The 21,628-nt window shown below is 48.3% G+C and overlaps 1 protein-coding gene across 1 annotated transcript in view; it reads right to left on the bottom strand.

Annotated features, from left to right (window-relative positions):
* DOCK1 (dedicator of cytokinesis 1) overlaps positions 1-21,628 on the bottom strand; it is a 342,756-nt gene that overhangs the window by 25,175 nt on the left and 295,953 nt on the right. Inside the window, exon 42 of the mRNA XM_083149518.1 lies at positions 9,044-9,125. Within this exon, the coding sequence (XP_083005644.1) occupies positions 9,044-9,125 (82 nt within the window). The remainder of the gene's footprint in view (positions 1-9,043; positions 9,126-21,628) is intronic.

The following is a 21,628-nucleotide window of genomic DNA, read 5'->3' on the forward strand; positions in this document are numbered from 1 at the left end:
AAGAGGAATGTGGCCTGGTAGCAGACTGCACGTTGTTCCCAAAACACATTTTTATTTGAATAGCGCACAAACAATGTATTAGCTTTAATGCCGTCTGTTCCTCAGCCCTTCATGATGACTTGCGAGGAGAACATGCCGTTGGTAGGAGTCCCAGTTGATGCACATCTGAGGGGCTATCTCTGGCTATTACTTTGCCTCGGGCAGCCATGTGCATCGTTAGGCTGCTGCTGCAGATGCCTCCCCTCCCTTTACACACCTCACTAACTCCCTAATCTACATACTCAACAAATATTAATACGGAGAACCGAGCACAATGCGTCATGTGGGGCTCTCTCAGCACTGAGGGGGAAGCTATTGTTAAAATAAGATTTTTATTTTGTGTTCAGCGGAAAAATATACCACCGATACCAGTGATCGGAATGAACGCGGCTAAGCTTTTGCTAGGAACTAGAGACACTGCATCAACCTTGTCACTGTGGGCCTGATACATAGATTTACGCAAATGCATTCACAGCTGCGTATTTGTGTGCAGCGACTGTGTGGAAATATGGCAAAGTCGCAGCCGAGGTGGGCCCATATTCCTTGTCAAAGTTACATGTGTTGCATATGTTCTTTTTACCATTGGGTGGTGCATATGGGTCCTTACAAGATTTTGCCTTGGGGCCTACAATATGTAGTTATGCCCCATGCCTGCATGTTATAATGTGGTATAAAATGAAATGGAGGGCATAGAAGTGAAGACACTATAGCGTGGCATAGGATGAAGTGGAGGCCCTATAGTGTGGCATAATATGAAGTGGAGGCCCTATAGTGTGGCATAATATGAAGTGGAGGCCCTATAGTGTGGCATAATATGAAGTGGAGGCCCTATAGTGTGGCATATATGAAATGGAGGCCCTATAGTGCGGCATAATATGAAATGGAGGCACTATAGTGTGGGATATATGAATGGAGGCACTATAGCAGGGATGGCTAACCTTGACACTCCAGATGTTTTTCAACTACACATCCCAGCATGCCTTGCATCAGTTGAAGCATGGGCAAATAGCAAAACTGTAGCAGGGCATGCTGGGATGTGTAGTTCAATAACATCTTGAGTGTCAAGGTTAGCTATCACTGCACTATAGTGTGGCATAATATGAAGTGGAGGCATTATAGCATGGCATAAAATGAAGTGGAGGCACTATAGTGTGGGATAACATGAAGTGGAAGCACTATAATGTGGCACATATGAAGTGGAGGCACTGTAGTGTGGCATACTCTGAATTGGGGCACTATAGTGTGGCATAACGTGAACTGGGGGCGGGCTGTTATGTGACTAGATATGAACTGGGGGCAATGGAAAGTGGGGGTACTGGCAGACCTACAGTGTGACACAATGTTATCTAGGGCACTACTATGGTTCATAAAATAAACTAGGGCACTACTATAGGGCATAACATAAACCAAGGCAAATTTAGGGTTCAGACAATGAAGTATAGTAGAGTATTATTATCGGGCATAATAACTAGGGCACTACTATGGTTCAGAGAATGAAGTAGGGCACTATTAGGAGCATAACATTAACAACTGCTACAGAGATGTGTCTCTAAAGGCATTAGGACAAGGGCACCGTCAAAATGTTGCTATAGGGCTGACAAAGCTCTGTGTATTTCCCAGGCCTGCAAATCGCAGTCGCAGGGAGAACCATGCCCTAAGCTCTGTGTTTGAGTCATCGCGTCATGACTGTCCATCAATTTGTGAATGAACAATGCAGCAATTGCACCGCTGCGTACATCACTGTATCAGGCCCTATGTTTCCTCAAAGCAACATTGCAGCACATGCGGTTTGAGTACAAAAAAAGTACAAAAAGAAAAACATTCAATTGCAATGCATTCAGGGTATTAATTGGACCCATTACAGTATCTAGAGGTGAACATTTTAAGAAAATTAAATATAGTGAATTGATGAGAAGCAGGTCCGGACTGGCCACCTGGCACTTCTGGCAAATGCCAGAAGGGCCGATGGCCATGTGGGCCGATTTTGTACATCCATGTGTTCAGGCTTTACTACTGTACCTACAGCACCGGCTCGTGCCGAGTGCCGGGCGGCCACTTCATTAGCATATTGACATCATGACGCAGCAGCCGTGCATTCCATTCTGAGCAGCACGTGTGGGGGAGCTGAGGGACTGGGGGCTGGCCACGTGGCACAGGAGGAAGAAGGTGAATGGCGGGCAGTGGCGGGAGGCCCGATGGCGTCATCTACATGCGAAGGAGCAGGAGGCCCGGTGCCGCCTGTGCAGGGGAGAGTGGGAGGCCCGATGGCGCTGTCTATACGCAGTGGAGCCCCTGTGCATGGGAGAACAGGAGGCCCAGCAGCGTGAACAGGAAATCAGAAGACCCGGCAGCAGCTGCGGTGAGTGTAAGAAGGGAGGGATGTCATTTTGGTTTGAATTTTGATCTCTTTCTGGTGATCAGAACATTGAGGCACCAGACTGCTTCGTGACATCATTAGCACCTACAAGGTATTAAAATCTGTTCTTGTTGTTATAATGTCACTGCAGGTGCTTAGCTCTTACTGTACAGGAGTGGTGCAGATGCAGAGATGGTAAATTAGGATGGAAGTACAGCATACATGCCTACCCTCCCGCATTTAGCGGGAGGCTCCCGCTATTTGCATTACCCTCCCGCTGCCCCGCAAACATACCGGCACCTCCCGGTTTTTGGGTCTCTCAATAAAATCCGGACTGCGCATGTGCGCATCCGGAAACGTAAGGGGCGGGGCTTGTGCGGCAACATCACTGCCGGCCACCGCGGGGATATGGGTGGCCGAGCTGCTGCTGCCAGGAAGTCGGGAGGAGCACTGCAGGAGTGTCAGCATAAGCAGCAACCAGGGCTTCCGGAGTTGGCTCCGCCCACCACACTCCGTGCCTCAGCCCTACTCATGGTTGCTCTGCCTGCTTCTCCTGTCACCGGCTGGTGGCTGCCCAATGCTTCCCCCTCACCACACTGCCTGCTCCCACCACACACAGGGTCCCTGCACTCCCCTACAAGGATCAACACAGCTAGGTGAGTGCTGTGTGTACTGGGGAGTGTGGGCTGAAATATATATGGGAGAGAAACTGTGTGCACTGTGTGTGTGTGTTTATAATGTAATATAGGGGAGGCTGTTTATAATGTATTATGGGGTGAATGTATATAATGTACTATAGTATCAGGGAGTTGTATATAATGTCATATGGGGGAGTAACTGCAATGTGTGTGGGGGGCTGTGTATAATGTAATATGGCTGTGTGTAATATGGGGGGTGGTGTATAATGTAATATGGGGGCTGTGCATAATGTAATATGAGGGGGTGGTGTATAATGTAATATGGGGGGGTGGTGTATAATGTAATATGGGGGGCTGTGTATAGTGTAATATGGGGGACTTTGTATAGTGTAATATGGGGGACTGTGTATAGTGTAATATGGGGGCTGTGTATAATGTAATATGGGGGGTGGTGTATAATGTAATATGGGGGGTGGTGTATAATGTAATATGGGGGACTGTGTATAGTGTAATATGGGGGTGGTGTATAATGTAATATGGGGGGCTGTGTATAGTGTAATATGGGGGGCTGTGTATAGTGTAATATGGGGGGCGGTGTATAATGTAATATGGGGGGCTGTGTATAGTGTAATATGGGGGGTGTGTATAATGTAATATGGGGGACTGTGTATAGTGTAATATGGGGGGTGGTGTATAATGTAATATGGGGGGCTGTGTATAGTGTAATATGGGGGGCGGTGTATAATGTAATATGGGGGACTGTGTATAGTGTAATATGGGGGGTGTGTATAATGTAATATGGGGGACTGTGTATAGTGTAATATGGGGGGTGGTGTATAATGTAATATGGGGGGCTGTGTATAGTGTAATATGGGGGGCTGTGTATAGTGTAATATGGGGGGCGGTGTATAATGTAATATGGGGGACTGTGTATAGTGTAATATGGGGGGTGGTGTATAATGTAATATGGGGGCTGTGTATAATGTAATATGGGGGCTGTGTATAGTGTAATATGGGGGGTGGTGTATAATGTAATATGGGGGGCTGTGTATAGTGTAATATGGGGGGCTGTGTATAGTGTAATATGGGGGGCTGTGTATAGTGTAATATGGGGGGCGGTGTATAATGTAATATGGGGGACTGTGTATAGTGTAATATGGGGGGCGGTGTATAATGTAATATGGGGGACTGTGTATAGTGTAATATGGGGGGTGGTGTATAATGTAATATGGGGGCTGTGTATAATGTAATATGGGGGGTGGTGTATAATGTAATATGGGGGGCTGTGTATAGTGTAATATGGGGGGCGGTGTATAATGTAATATGGGGGCTGTGTATAATGTAATATGGGGGACTGTGTATAGTGTAATATGGGGGGTGGTGTATAATGTAATATGGGGGCTGTGTATAATGTAATATGGGGGCTGTGTATAATGTAATATGGGGGCTGTGTATAATGTAATATGGGGGGCTGTGTATAGTGTAATATGGGGGGCTGTGTATAGTGTAATATGGGGGGCGGTGTATAATGTAATATGGGGGACTGTGTATAGTGTAATATGGGGGGCGGTGTATAATGTAATATGGGGGACTGTGTATAGTGTAATATGGGGGGCGGTGTATAATGTAATATGGGGGACTGTGTATAGTGTAATATGGGGGGTGGTGTATAATGTAATATGGGGGACTGTGTATAGTGTAATATGGGGGGTGGTGTATAATGTAATATGGGGGCTGTGTATAATGTAATATGGGGGGTGGTGTATAATGTAATATGGGGGGCTGTGTATAGTGTAATATGGGGGGCGGTGTATAATGTAATATGGGGGGCTGTGTATAGTGTAATATGGGGGGCTGTGTATAGTGTAATATGGGGGGCGGTGTATAATGTAATATGGGGGACTGTGTATAGTGTAATATGGGGGGCGGTGTATAATGTAATATGGGGGACTGTGTATAGTGTAATATGGGGGGCGGTGTATAATGTAATATGGGGGACTGTGTATAGTGTAATATGGGGGGTGGTGTATAATGTAATATGGGGGCTGTGTATAATGTAATATGGGGGGTGGTGTATAATGTAATATGGGGGGCTGTGTATAGTGTAATATGGGGGGCGGTGTATAATGTAATATGGGGGCTGTGTATAATGTAATATGGGGGACTGTGTATAGTGTAATATGGGGGGTGGTGTATAATGTAATATGGGGGCTGTGTATAATGTAATATGGGGGACTGTGTATAGTGTAATATGGGGGGCGGTGTATAATGTAATATGGGGGACTGTGTATAGTGTAATATGGGGGGCGGTGTATAATGTAATATGGGGGACTGTGTATAGTGTAATATGGGGGGCGGTGTATAATGTAATATGGGGGACTGTGTATAGTGTAATATGGGGGGTGGTGTATAATGTAATATGGGGGCTGTGTATAATGTAATATGGGGGGTGGTGTATAATGTAATATGGGGGGCTGTGTATAGTGTAATATGGGGGGCGGTGTATAATGTAATATGGGGGCTGTGTATAATGTAATATGGGGGACTGTGTATAGTGTAATATGGGGGGTGGTGTATAATGTAATATGGGGGCTGTGTATAATGTAATATGGCTCTGTGTGTAATATGGGGTGGCAGTGTATAATGCACTTTGGGGCTGATTCACGTCCAGTATCACTCTCGCCGAGGTGTTCGCACTCTCAGGGGAGGGAAGGGGGCGGGCAGGGGGCTGGAACAGAGGAACGCCCAGTGTTTTATGCGAGCTATGTATGGATACAGTACAATACTTACACTATTTTTTTCTTTTTGCTGCTTTTAGTACTATAGCATACCTCCGAACTGTCCTGATTATAGAGGCCATGCCCACATGACCTGTAGCTCCGCTCTTTCCAGTGGGGGGGGGGGGGGGGGGAGGGGGGGGGGGGGGGGGGCGTGGGGAAAGTTGGGAGGTATGCTATAGGAATCTCCCTGAAACTGGTTTTCAAAAGTAGGCAAGTATGAAGTACAGACTGGCTCTCCCTCTCTTCTCCCAGCCACTCCCTCCCTTGCTATCTCTCTTTCTCCCTTCCACGTTCCCTCTTCCTCTCCTTTGTTCCTCTGCGCTCTTCTCTTTTCCACATGCTTACCTACCCCCTCCCTTTATTTAACCCCTCCCTCCCTTTATTTACTCCCTCCTTTCTCCCCTGCGCTCCCCAGTCTTTTACTCCCCCCTGTGCTCCCCTTCCCTCTTTCCCCCTGATCCCTCATTGTTCTCTTTTCCTCCATCCCATGCTCCCCCACCCCTCCCTCTCTCCCTTGGGCTTCCTCACTTTTTTTCTCCCTCACATGCTTCCCCACCCCCTCGCTTTATCCCCTGCTCAACATGCATATACATTTTGGGGTGGCGAGGGAGCTGTCGTGGGGGGGGGGGGGGGGGGGGGGATTTGTGTAAAACATTTCCCATATGCTTTACTGTTATTAGACTCTCTCTCTCTCTCACCTAGAGCTTTGGAGACTGTTGAACACTTCATACTTATATATTATTTTGTCCCATTGTTTCTCTACTTCTGATGTAGCAGAGATAATCCAGTGATTTCACAAGCAAGTGGGCCTGTGTGGCCACAGCAGGTGGGCCGGTGTGCTCGAAAGGCCAGGGACGATTATTAGTTCCAGTCCGGCTCTGATGGGAAGTACCACATCTGTGCAAAGTTCCTATGTTAGAATGCTCAGTCTCAATTCTCCATTTCATCTATAGATTCCAGACATTGCTGGGGGTTACTACATTGTAAATAAAGGTTATTGATTATAACAAATTCTCTGAGGTGTGAATTGAATCCCAGGGCAAAAGAAGAAAAGTCGGAGGCACCATAGCAACATGTTGAAGGGATTCTTCCCCAATGCTTCTAGGGAGACAACTTTCCTCAGCAGGTGCAATTTTTTTGCACCATAGTAGTCCCCAAGTTTAGGTAAAGTATCATGTTTGTAGGCTACCCCAAATCATATAATGCCACACCAAGGTGCCTCTATTTGATATCTGGCCACATTACAGTGCCCCAGTTCAGATAATGTAACATTACATTACCCCCAGTATGTATTATGTTACCCTGTTTATAATATACCACACTATAGTGCCTCTATTTCATATGGGGCCACATTACAGTGGTGCAGTTCATCTACTGTCACATAATAATGCCCTCCAGTTCATTTAACTCCAAATGACAATGAGCAGGTACAAGTGCATAACTAGATATAATGTTAGAGGCAAACATTTGTGAGGGGCCCTGTGTAACACAAAGGTGAATAATGAATATAACACATGCAGCTGTGACTTGGAGGCTGCTGTGGGCCTCACAGCAGCTGCACTCCCTGCACCAAAGGTATTTACACCCTTGTACAGTATATAAAGCATGTAACTGTGACAGGGAAGGTGGCCCCTCTCAGCTCTGGGCCACATAGCAGCTGCCCCCCCCCCTGCACCTATGGTAGCTACACCCCTGTATATAACACATGCAGCTGTGACTTGGAGGCTGCTGTGGGCCTCACAACAGCTGCACTCCCTGCACTAAGGTATTTACACCCTTGCACAGTATATAACACATGTAACTGACAGGGAAGGTGGCCCCTCTCAGCTCTGGGTCCCATAGCAGCTGCACTCCCCCCCCCCTGCACCTATGGTAGCTACACCCCTGTATATAACACATGTAACTAACAGGGAAGGTGGCCCCTCTCAGCTCTGGGTCCCATAGCAGCTGCACCCCCCCGCACCTATGGCAGCTACACCCCTGTATATAACACATGTAACTGTGACAGGGAAGGTGGCCCCTCTCATCTCTGGACCCCATAGCAGCTGCACTCCCTGCACCTATGGTAGCTACACCCATTTATATAACACATGTAACTGTAACAGGGAAGGTGGCCCTTTTCCTCTCTGGGCCCCATAGCAGCTGCATTCCCTGCACATATGGTAGTTACACTCTGTATATGGCACATGTAACTGTGACGGTGGCCCCTCTCACCTCTGGGCCCCATAGCAACTGCACTCCCTGCACCTATGGTAGCTACACCCCTGTATCTAACACATGTAACTGTGACAGGGAAGGTGGCCCCTTTCCTCTCTGGGCCCCATAGCAGCTGCATTCCCTGCACCTATGGCAGCTACACCTCTGTGTATAACACATGTAACTGACAGGGCAGGTGGCCCCTCTCAGCTCTGGGCCCCATAGCAGCTGTACCCCTATGGTAGCCATGTCATTGAACAGAGACCAGTGCAGGAGACTAAAAGAAGATGGAGAAACGGAATAAAATGTTGGAACCGTACATAAAACACTTTTAAAGATCTCGCTCGTCTCTAATTGGTATCCAGTATAGCACAGCTAGGTAATTAAAATGTACAGTCCTGTCTGATAAAATAAATACAAGGCTAAAAACACAGGAGGAAGCCACATACATAAAACAATACAAAGCTGCAGGAGGCCTCATACAAGCCAATAAATTACAGTCATCTCCGGAGGAAACCCTCCCGAATACAATGTAACATAACACAGCATCGAAAGCATTTAGCATCTCCGTGCGCAGCTACAGATGGCGCTTATACATCGCATACGACAGTTCTCAGGACGTCAGTTAACCCTTTGTTTCACTATCTGTTCCAGGGAAATATAAATTAGAACGTGACTGATCTCTGATAGCGTAACGCGTCTCGCTCAGCTGGGTCGCTCGGGTTCTATCCTCGCACATGTGCCGTCATCACAAGCAGGACAGCAATGGGTGCTCCGAGGCTGACTCAGTGTTATGTAATATCTCTCATGCATCTGCTGCACTATTTCCGACCCACTGGGGATTACTGTATGATCGCAAATCTGAGTCATTCAATCTCTCTAGATGAGCAAATGTGCGCTTCCGTAACGGAGCTGGGACATCTCATTCATAATGAAATGTTCCTGCAGGAATTGCAGTTATGTCCACATGGAGATACAATATCCTGCTTGGGGAGCGGTAACGCCAGGCCTGGGTAATGGGCGCCATTTCTCACCTTAAAATCTGCTCGGAGACCGGCTTATTCTTAAATTTGGGAGGCAACTCAAGCAATGGTTTCACTGTAAAACACTGAACATCTGATTGTTACAGTTAAAGGAAATAAATAATTGATATTTAAGCCAAGAAACACCAGAACTGTAACGGCAATAGATGTGATGGTACACTGTGACTGCACCTGTGTCTGTACTGCTAACCAGCTACTAGTGATGGTACAATGTGACTGCACCTGTGACTGTACTGCTAACCAGCTACTAGTGATGGTACACTGTGACTGCACCTGTGTCTGTACTGCTAACCAGCTACTAGTGATGTTACACTGTGACTGCACCTGTGTCTGTACTGCTAACCAGCTACTAGTGATGGTACAATGTGACTGCACCTGTGACTGTACTGCTAACCAGCTACTAGTGATGGTACACTGTGACTGCACCTGTGTCTGTACTGCTAACCAGCTACTAGTGATGTTACACTGTGACTGCACCTGTGTCTGTACTGCTAACCAGCTACTAGTGATGGTACAATGTGACTGCACCTGTGACTGTACTGCTAACCAGCTACTAGTGATGTTACACTGTGACTGCACCTGTGTCTGTACTGCTAACCAGCTACTAGTGATGTTACACTGTGACTGCACCTGTGTCTGTACTGCTAACCAGCTACTAGTGATGGTACACTGTGACTGCACCTGTGTCTGTACTGCTAACCAGCTACTAGTGATGTTACACTGTGACTGCACCTGTGTCTGTACTGCTAACCAGCTACTAGTGATGGTACAATGTGACTGCACCTGTGACTGTACTGCTAACCAGCTACTAGTGATGTTACACTGTGACTGCACCTGTGTCTGTACTGCTAACCAGCTACTAGTGATGTTACACTGTGACTGCACCTGTGACTGTACTGCTAACCAGCTACTAGTGATGGTACAATGTGACTGCACCTGTGACTGTACTGCTAACCAGCTACTAGTGATGGTACAATGTGACTGCACCTGTGACTGTACTGCTAACCAGCTACTAGTGATGGTACACTGTGACTGCACCTGTGTCTGTACTGCTAACCAGCTACTAGTGATGGTACACTGTGACTGTACCTGTGTCTGTACTGCTAACCAGCTACTAGTGATGGTACACTGTGACTGCACCTGTGTCTGTACTGCTAACCAGCTACTAGTGATGGTACAATGTGACTGCACCTGTGACTGTACTGCTAACCAGCTACTAGTGATGGTACACTGTGACTGCACCTGTGTCTGTACTGCTAACCAGCTACTAGTGATGTTACACTGTGACTGCACCTGTGTCTGTACTGCTAACCAGCTACTAGTGATGGTACAATGTGACTGCACCTGTGTCTGTACTGCTAACCAGCTACTAGTGATGTTACACTGTGACTGCACCTGTGTCTGTACTGCTAACCAGCTACTAGTGATGTTACACTGTGACTGCACCTGTGTCTGTACTGCTAACCAGCTACTAGTGATGTTACACTGTGACTGCACCTGTGTCTGTACTGCTAACCAGCTACTAGTGATGTTACACTGTGACTGTACCTGTGTCTGTACTGCTAACCAGCTACTAGTGATGGTACACTGTGACTGCACCTGTGTCTGTACTGCTAACCAGCTACTAGTGATGTACACTGTGACTGCACCTGTGACTGTACTGCTAACCAGCTACTAGTGATGTTACACTGTGACTGCACCTGTGTCTGTACTGCTAACCAGCTACTAGTGACTGTACACTGTGACTGTACCTGTGTCTGTACTGCTAACCAGCTACTAGTGATGGTACACTGTGACTGCACCTGTGACTGTACTGCTAACCAGCTACTAGTGATGGTACACTGTGACTGCACCTGTGTCTGTACTGCTAACCAGCTACTAGTGATGGTACACTGTGACTGCACCTGTGACTGTACTGCTAACCAGCTACTAGTGATGGTACACTGTGACTGCAACTGTGTCTGTACTGCTAACCAGCTACTAGTGATGGTACACTGTGAGTGCACCTGTGACTGTACTGCTAACCAGCTACTAGTGATGGTACACTGTGACTGCACCTGTGTCTGTACTGCTAACCAGCTACTAGTAATGGTACACTGTGACTGCACCTGTGACTGTACTGCTAACCAGCTACTAGTGATGGTACACTGTGATTGCACCTGTGTCTGTACTGCTAACCAGCTACTAGTGATGGTACACTGTGACTGCACCTGTGACTGTACTGCTAACCAGCTACTAGTGATGGTACACTATGACTGCACCTGTGTCTGTACTGCTAACCAGCTACTAGTGATGGTACACTGTGACGGCACCTGTGTCTGTACTGCTAACCAGCTACTAGTGATGGTACACTGACTGCTCCTGTGACTGTACTGCTAACCAGCTACTAGTGATTGTACACTGGGACGGCTGTGTCTGTACTGCTAACCAGCTACTAGTGATGGTACACTGTGACGCCACCTGTGTCTGTACTGCTAACCAGCTACTAGTGATGTTACACTGTGACTGTACCTGTGTCTGTACTGCTAACCAGCTACTAGTGATTGTACACTGTGACTGCACCTGTATATGTACTGCTAACCAGCTACTAGTGATGGTACACTGTGACTTCACCTGTGTCTGTACTGCTAACCAGCTACTAGTGATGTTACACTGTGACTGCACCTGTGTCTGTACTGCTAACCAGCTACTAGTGATTGTACACTGTGACGGCACCTGTGCCTGTACTGCTAACCAGCTACTAGTGATGGTACACTGTGACGGCACCTGTGTCTGTACTGCTAACCAGCTACTAGTGATGTTACACTGTGACTGTACCTGTGTCTGTACTGCTAACCAGCTACTAGTGATTGTACACTGTGACTGCACCTGTGTATGTACTGCTAACCAGCTACTAGTGATGGTACACTGTGACTGCACCTGTGTCTGTACTGCTAACCAGCTACTAGTGTACAGTGTACAATCACTAGTAGCTGGTTAGCAGTACAGACACAGATACAGTCAGTACCTGTGTCTGTACTGCTAACCAGCTACTAGTGATTGTACACTGTGACGGCACCTGTGCCTGTACTGCTAACCAGCTACTAGTAATGGTACACTGTGACAAAAGCTGTGTCTGTACTGCTAACCAGCTTCTAGTGATGGTACACTGTGACTGCACCTATGTCTGTACTGCTAACCAGCTACTAGAGATGGTACACTGTGACTGCACCTGTGCCTGTACTGCTAACCAGCTACTAGTGATGGTACACTGACTGCACCTGTGTCTATACTGCTAACCAGCTACTAGTGATGGTACACTGTGACTGCACCTGTGACAGTACTACTAACCAGCAACTAGTGATGAGTACTCTGCGACTGCACCTGTGGCTGTACTGCTAACCAGCTACTAGTGATGGTACACTGAGAATGCACCTGTGACAGTACTGCTAACCAGCTACTAGTGATGGGACACTGTGACTGCACCTGTGACAGTACTACTAACCAGCTACTAGTGATGGTAATCTGGGGCTGCACCTGTGACAGTACAACTAACCAGCTACTAGTGATGGTACACTGTGACTGCACTACCAACCAGCTAATATTGATGGTATAATATAACTGCACCTATGTCTGTACTACTAACCAGCTACTAGTGATAGAAAACTGTGAATACACCTGTGACAGTACTATTTACCAGCTACTAGTGTTGATACACTGTGATTGCACCTGAAACAGCACTGCTAACCAGCTACTAGTGATGGGACGCTGTGACTGCACCTGTGACAGTACTACTAACCAGCAACTAGTGATGAGTACTATGCAACTGCACCCGTGATAGTACTGCTAACCAGCTTCTAGTGATGGGACACTGCGACTGCACCTGTGTCTGTACTACTAACTAGCTACTAGTGATGGGAAACTGAATGCACCTGTGACTGTACTACTAACCAGTTACTAGTAATGGTACACTGTGATGGGTGTGGATCGTATTGTTGACCTGACTTAGGTTGCCAGTCATTAGGTCGACAGGCAACTAGGTCGACATGGGTGAAGGTAGTAAGAGGTCTAGGCCGACATGGGACAAGGTCGACACATGCGTTAGGTCGACATTGGTTAGGTTAAGAGGTCCACATGGGTTTTTTCCACTGTTTTTGACCTGAATGTCGACACAGTCGACATGAAGACAGTTGGAAGTCAACCACAGTAGCTCGCTATGCTTTGGGCACTCTATTTTATTCTCCCACCACGCCCTAGTGCATGGTAGGGCATGATATACCTCCTGTCGGCACATGTCGGCTCCAAAAATAGTGAAAAACCCATGTCGACCTCACGACCTAACCGTGCCGACCTAACGCATGTGTCGACCTAAAACCATGTCAACCTTGTCTCATGTCGACCTAGACACCTGCCAACCTTCATCCATGTCGACCCAGAAACCCGTAGACCCAACGGTGTCAACCTAAGTCGGGTCGACAATACGACCGTATACCACTGTGACTGCACCTGTGACTGTACTGCCAACCAGCTACTAGTGATGGTACACTGTAACTGCACATGTGACAGTACTTCTAACCAGCTACTAGCGATGGTACACTGTGACTGCACCTGTGTCTGTACTACTACCTAGATACTAGTGATGGTACATTGTGACTGCACCTGTGTCTGTACTGCTAACCAAATACTAGTAATGGTACACTGTGACTGCGCCTGTGTCTGTACTACTAACCAGCTACTTGTGATGGTACACTGTGACTGCACCTGTGACTGCACCATCACAAGTAGCTGGTTAGTAGTACACTGTGACTGCACCTGTGACTGTACTACTAACCAGCTACTAGTTGTGGAACTGCTAACCAGCTACGAGTGATTGTACACTGTGACTGCACCTGTGACTGTACTACTAACCAGCTACTAGTGATGTACACTGTGACTGCACCTGTGGCAGTACTGCTAACCAGCTACTAGTGACTGGACACTGTGACTGCACTGCTAACCAGCTACTAGTGATGGGACACTGTGACTGCACCGCTAACCAGCTACTAGTGATGTGACACTGTGACTGCACCTGTGACTGTACTGCTAACCAGCTACTAGTGGTGGGACACTGTGACTGCACCTGTGACGGTACTGCTAACCAGCTACTAGTGGTGGGACACTGTGACTGCACCTGTGACTGTACTACTAACCAGATACTAGTGATTGTACACTGTGACTGCACCTGTGGCAGTACTGCTAACCAGCTACTAGTGATGGGACACTGTGACTGCACTGCTAACCAGCTACTAGTGATGGGACACTGTGACTGCACCTGTGACTGTACTGCTAACCAGCTACTAGTGATGTACACTGTGACTGCACCTGTGACTGTACTACTAACCAGCTACTAGTGGTGGGACACTGTGACTGCACCTGTGACTGTACTGCTAACCAGCTACTAGTGATGGTACACTGTGACTGCACCTGTGTCTGTACTGCTAACCAGCTACTAGTGATGGTACACTGTGACTGCACCTGTGTCTGTACTGCTAACCAGCTACTAGTGATGGTACACTGTGACTGCAACTGTGTCTGTACTACTAACCAGCTACTAATGATGGTACACTGTGACTGCACCTGTGTCTGTACTGCTAACCAGCTACTAGTTATGGGACACTGTGACTGCACCTGTGACTGTACTGCTAACCAGCTACTAGTGATGGGACACTGTGACTGCACCTGTGACTGTACTGCTAACCAGCTACTAGTGATGGGACACTGTGACTGCACCTGTGTCTGTACTACTAACCAGCTACTAGTAATGGTACACTGTGACTGCACCTGTGACTGTACTGCTAACCAGCTACTAGTGATGGTACACTGTGACTGCACCTGTGTCTGTACTACTAACCAGCTACTTGTGATGGTACACTGTGACTGCACCTGTGACTGCACCATCACAAGTAGCTGGTTAGTAGTACACTGTGACTGCACCTGTGACTGTACTACTAACCAGCTACTAGTTGTGGAACTGCTAACCAGCTACTAGTGATTGTACACTGTGACTGCACCTGTGGCAGTACTGCTAACCAGCTACTAGTGATGGGACACTGTGACTGCACTGCTAACCAGCTACTAGTGATGGGACACTGTGACTGCACCTGTGACTGCACTGCTAACCAGCTACTAGTGATGTGACACTGTGACTGCACCTGTGACTGTACTGCTAACCAGCTACTAGTGGTGGGACACTGTGACTGCACCTGTGACGGTACTGCTAACCAGCTACTAGTGGTGGGACACTGTGACTGCACCTGTGACTGTACTACTAACCAGATACTAGTGATTGTACACTGTGACTGCACCTGTGGCAGTACTGCTAACCAGCTACTAGTGATGGGACACTGTGACTGCACTGCTAACCAGCTACTAGTGATGGGACACTGTGACTGCACCTGCGTCTGTACTGCTAACCAGCTACTAGTGATGTACACTGTGACTGCACCTGTGACTGTACTACTAACCAGCTACTAGTGGTGGGAAACTGTGACTGCACCTGTGACGGTACTGCTAACCAGCTACTAGTGGTGGGACACTGTGACTGCACCTGTGACTGTACTACTAACCAGCTACTAGTGGTGGGACACTGTGACTGCACCTGGGACTGTACTGCTAACCAGCTACTAGTGATGGTACACTGTGACTGCACCTGTGACTGTACTGCTAACCAGCTACTAGTGATGGTACACTGTGACTGCACCTGTGTCTGTACTGCTAACCAGCTACTAGTGATGGTACACTGTGACTGCACCTGTGTCTGTACTGCTAACCAGCTACTAGTGATGGGACACTGTGACTGCACCTGTGACTGTACTGCTAACCAGCTACTAGTGATGGTACACTGTGACTGCACCTGTGTCTGTACTGCTAACCAGCTACTAGTGATGTTACACTGTGACTGTACTGCTAACCAGCTACTAGTGATGGTACACTGTGACTGCACCTGTGACTGTACTACTAACCAGCTACTAGTGATGGTACACTGTGACTGTACTGATAACCAGCTACTAGTGATGGGACACTGACTGCACCTGTGACTGTACTGCTAACCAGCTACTAGTGATGGGACACTGTGACTGCACCTGTGACTGTACTACTAACCAGCTACTAGTGATGGGACACTGTGACTGCACCTGTGACTGTACTGCTAACCAGCTACTAGTGGTGGTACACTGTGACTGCACCTGTGACTGTACTACTAACCAGCTACTAGTGATGGGACACTGTGACTGCACCTGTGACTGTACTACTAACCAGCTACTAGTGATGGGACACTGTGACTGCACTGCTAACCAGCTACTAGTGATGGGACACTGTGACTGCACCTGTGACTGCACTGCTAACCAGCTACTAGTGATGTGACACTGTGACTGCACCTGTGACTGTACTGCTAACCAGCTACTAGTGGTGGGACACTGTGACTGCACCTGTGACGGTACTGCTAACCAGCTACTAGTGGTGGGACACTGTGACTGCACCTGTGACTGTACTACTAACCAGATACTAGTGATTGTACACTGTGACTGCACCTGTGGCAGTACTGCTAACCAGCTACTAGTGATGGGACACTGTGACTGCACTGCTAACCAGCTACTAGTGATGGGACACTGTGACTGCACCTGCGTCTGTACTGCTAACCAGCTACTAGTGATGTACACTGTGACTGCACCTGTGACTGTACTACTAACCAGCTACTAGTGGTGGGAAACTGTGACTGCACCTGTGACGGTACTGCTAACCAGCTACTAGTGGTGGGACACTGTGACTGCACCTGTGACTGTACTACTAACCAGCTACTAGTGGTGGGACACTGTGACTGCACCTGTGACTGTACTGCTAACCAGCTACTAGTGATGGTACACTGTGACTGCACCTGTGACTGTACTGCTAACCAGCTACTAGTGATGGTACACTGTGACTGCACCTGTGTCTGTACTGCTAACCAGCTACTAGTGATGGTACACTGTGACTGCACCTGTGTCTGTACTGCTAACCAGCTACTAGTGATGGGACACTGTGACTGCACCTGTGACTGTACTGCTAACCAGCTACTAGTGATGGTACACTGTGACTGCACCTGTGTCTGTACTGCTAACCAGCTACTAGTGATGTTACACTGTGACTGTACTGCTAACCAGCTACTAGTGATGGTACACTGTGACTGCACCTGTGACTGTACTACTAACCAGCTACTAGTGATGGTACACTGTGACTGTACTGCTAACCAGCTACTAGTGATGGGACACTGTGACTGCACCTGTGACTGTACTGCTAACCAGCTACTAGTGATGGGACACTGACTGCACCTGTGACTGTACTACTAACCAGCTACTAGTGATGGGACACTGTGACTGCACCTGTGACTGTACTGCTAACCAGCTACTAGTGGTGGTACACTGTGACTGCACCTGTGACTGTACTACTAACCAGCTACTAGTGATGGGACACTGTGACTGCACCTGTGACTGTACTACTAACCAGCTACTAGTGATGGGACACTGTGACTGCACCTGTGACTGTACTACTAACCAGCTACTAGTGATGTACACTGTGACTGCACCTGTGTCTGTACTGATAACCAGCTACTAGTGATGGTACACTGTGACGGCACCTGTGTCTGTACTGCTAACCAGCTACTAGTGATGTACACTGTGACTGCACCTGTGTCTGTACTGCTAACCAGCTACTAGTGATGTACACTGTGACTGCACCTGTGTCTGTACTGCTAACCAGCTACTAGTGATGGGACACTGTGACTGCACCTGTGACTGTACTGCTAACCAGCTACTAGTGATGGGACACTGTGACTGCACCTGTGACTGTACTGCTAACCAGCTACTAGTGATGGGACACTGTGACTGCACCTGTGTCTGTACTGCTAACCAGCTACTAGTGATGGGACACTGTGACTGCACCTGTGACTGTACTGCTAACCAGCTACTAGTGATGGTACACTGTGACGGCACCTGTGTCTGTACTGCTAACCAGCTACTAGTGATGTACACTGTGACTGCACCTGTGTCTGTACTGCTAACCAGCTACTAGTGATGTACACTGTGACTGCACCTGTGTCTGTACTGCTAACCAGCTACTAGTGATGTACACTGTGACTGCACCTGTGTCTGTACTGCTAACCAGCTACTAGTGATGGGACACTGTGACTGCACCTGTGTCTGTACTGCTAACCAGCTACTAGTGATGGGACACTGTGACTGCACCTGTGTCTGTACTGCTAACCAGCTACTAGTGGTGGGACACTGTGACTGCACCTGTGACTGTACTGCTAACCAGCTACTAGTGATGGTACACTGTGACTGCACCTGTGACTGTACTGCTAACCAGCTACTAGTGGTGGGACACTGTGACTGCACCTGTGACTGTACTGCTAACCAGCTACTAGTGGTGGTACACTGTGACGGCACCTGTGACTGTACTGCTAACCAGCTACTAGTGGTGGGACACTGTGACTGCACCTGTGACTGTACTGCTAACCAGCTACTAGTGATGGTACACTGTGACTGTACTGCTAACCAGCTACTAGTGGTGGTACACTGTGACTGCACCTGTGTCTGTACTGCTAACCAGCTACTAGTGATGGTACACTGTGACTGCACCTGTGACTGTACTGCTAACCAGCTACTAGTGGTGGTACACTGTGACTGCACCTGTGACTGTACTGCTAACCAGCTACTAGTGGTGGGACACTGTGACTGCACCTGTGACTGTACTGCTAACCAGCTACTAGTGGTGGGACACTGTGACTGCACCTGTGACTGTACTGCTAACCAGCTACTAGTGATGGTACACTGTGACTGTACTGCTAACCAGCTACTAGTGGTGGTACACTGTGACTGCACCTGTGACTGTACTGCTAACCAGCTACTAGTGATGGTACACTGTGACTGCACCTGTGACTGTACTGCTAACCAGCTACTAGTGGTGGTACACTGTGACTGCACCTGTGTCTGTACTGCTAACCAGCTACTAGTGGTGGTACACTGTGACTGCACCTGTGACTGTACTGCTAACCAGCTACTAGTGGTGGGACACTGTGACTGCACCTGTGACTGTACTGCTAACCAGCTACTAGTGGTGGGACACTGTGACTGCACCTGTGACTGTACTGCTAACCAGCTACTAGTGGTGGTACACTGTGACTGCACCTGTGACTGTACTGCTAACCAGCTACTAGTGGTGGGACACTGTGACTGCACCTGTGACTGTACTGCTAACCAGCTACTAGTGGTGGGACACTGTGACTGCACCTGTGACTGTACTACTAACCAGCTACTTGTGGTGGGACACTGTGACTGCACCTGTGACTGTACTACTAACCAGCTACTAGTGATGGGACACTGTGACTGCACCTGTGACTGTACTGCTAACCAGCTACTAGTGGTGGGACACTGTGACTGCACCTGTGACTGTACTACTAACCAGCTACTAGTGGTGGGACACTGTGACTGCACCTGTGACTGTACTACTAACCAGCTACTAGTGGTGGTACACTGTGACTGCACCTGTGACTGTACTGCTAACCAGCTACTAGTGATGGTACACTGTGACTGCACCTGTGTCTGTACTGCTAACCAGCTACTAGTGATGGTACACTGTGACTGCACCTGTGACTGTACTGCTAACCAGCTACTAGTGGTGGTACACTGTCACTGCACCTGTGACTGTACTGCTAACCAGCTACTAGTGGTGGGACACTGTGACTGCACCTGTGACTGTACTGCTAACCAGCTACTAGTGGTGGGACACTGTGACTGCACCTGTGACTGTACTGCTAACCAGCTACTAGTGATGGTACACTGTGACTGCACCTGTGACTGTACTGCTAACCAGCTACTAGTGGTGGTACACTGTGACTGCACCTGTGACTGTACTGCTAACCAGCTACTAGTGGTGGTACACTGTGACGGCACCTGTGACTGTACTGCTAACCAGCTACTAGTGGTGGGACACTGTGACTGCACCTGTGACTGTACTGCTAACCAGCTACTAGTGATGGTACACTGTGACTGCAACTGTGACTGTACTGCTAACCAGCTACTAGTGGTGGTACACTGTGACTGCACCTGTGTCTGTACTGCTAACCAGCTACTAGTGATGGTACACTGTGACTGCACCTGTGACTGTACTGCTAACCAGCTACTAGTGGTGGTACACTGTGACTGCACCTGTGACTGTACTGCTAACCAGCTACTAGTGGTGGGACACTGTGACTGCACCTGTGACTGTACTGCTAACCAGCTACTAGTGATGGTACACTGTGACTGCACCTGTGACTGTACTGCTAACCAGCTACTAGTGGTGGTACACTGTGACTGCACCTGTGACTGTACTGCTAACCAGCTACTAGTGGTGGGACACTGTGACTGCACCTGTGACTGTACTACTAACCAGCTACTAGTGGTGGTACACTGTGACTGCACCTGTGACTGTACTACTAACCAGCTACTAGTGGTGGGACACTGTGACTGCACCTGTGACTGTACTGCTAACCAGCTACTAGTGGTGGGACACTGTGACTGCACCTGTGACTGTACTGCTAACCAGCTACTAGTGGTGGGACACTGTGACTGAACCTGTGACTGTACTACTAACCAGCTACTAGTGGTGGGACACTGTGACTGCACCTGTGACTGTACGGCTAACCAGCTACTAGTGATGGGACACTGTGACTGCACCTGTGACTGTACTGCTAACCAGCTACTAGTGGTGGGACACTGTGACTGCACCTGTGACTGTACTACTAACCAGCTACTAGTGGTGGTACACTGTGACTGCACCTGTGACTGTACTACTAACCAGCTACTAGTGGTGGGACACTGTGACTGCACCTGTGACTGTACTGCTAACCAGCTACTAGTGGTGGGACACTGTGACTGCACCTGTGACTGTACTGCTAACCAGCTACTAGTGGTGGGACACTGTGACTGAACCTGTGACTGTACTACTAACCAGCTACTAGTGGTGGGACACTGTGACTGCACCTGTGACTGTACGGCTAACCAGCTACTAGTGATGGGACACTGTGACTGCACCTGTGACTGTACTGCTAACCAGCTACTAGTGGTGGGACACTGTGACTGAACCTGTGACTGTACTACTAACCAGCTACTAGTGGTGGGACACTGTGACTGCACCTGTGACTGTACTACTAACCAGCTACTAGTGGTGGTACACTGTGACTGCACCTGTGACTGTACTGCTAACCAGCTACTAGTGATGTTACACTGTGACTGCACCTGTGTCTGTACTGCTAACCAGCTACTAGTGATGGTACACTGTGACTGCACCTGTGACTGTACTGCTAACCAGCTACTAGTGGTGGTACACTGTGACTGCACCTGTGACTGTACTGCTAACCAGCTACTAGTGGTGGGACACTGTGACTGCACCTGTGACTGTACTGCTAACCAGCTACTAGTGATGGTACACTGTGACTGCACCTGTGACTGTACTGCTAACCAGCTACTAGTGATGGTACACTGTGACTGCACCTGTGACTGTACTGCTAACCAGCTACTAGTGGTGGTACACTGTGACTGC

The sequence above is a fragment of the Crinia signifera genome, chromosome 6, assembly GCF_055691185.1.
Source record: "Crinia signifera chromosome 6, ASM5569118v1, whole genome shotgun sequence".
NCBI lineage: Eukaryota > Metazoa > Chordata > Amphibia > Anura > Myobatrachidae > Crinia > Crinia signifera.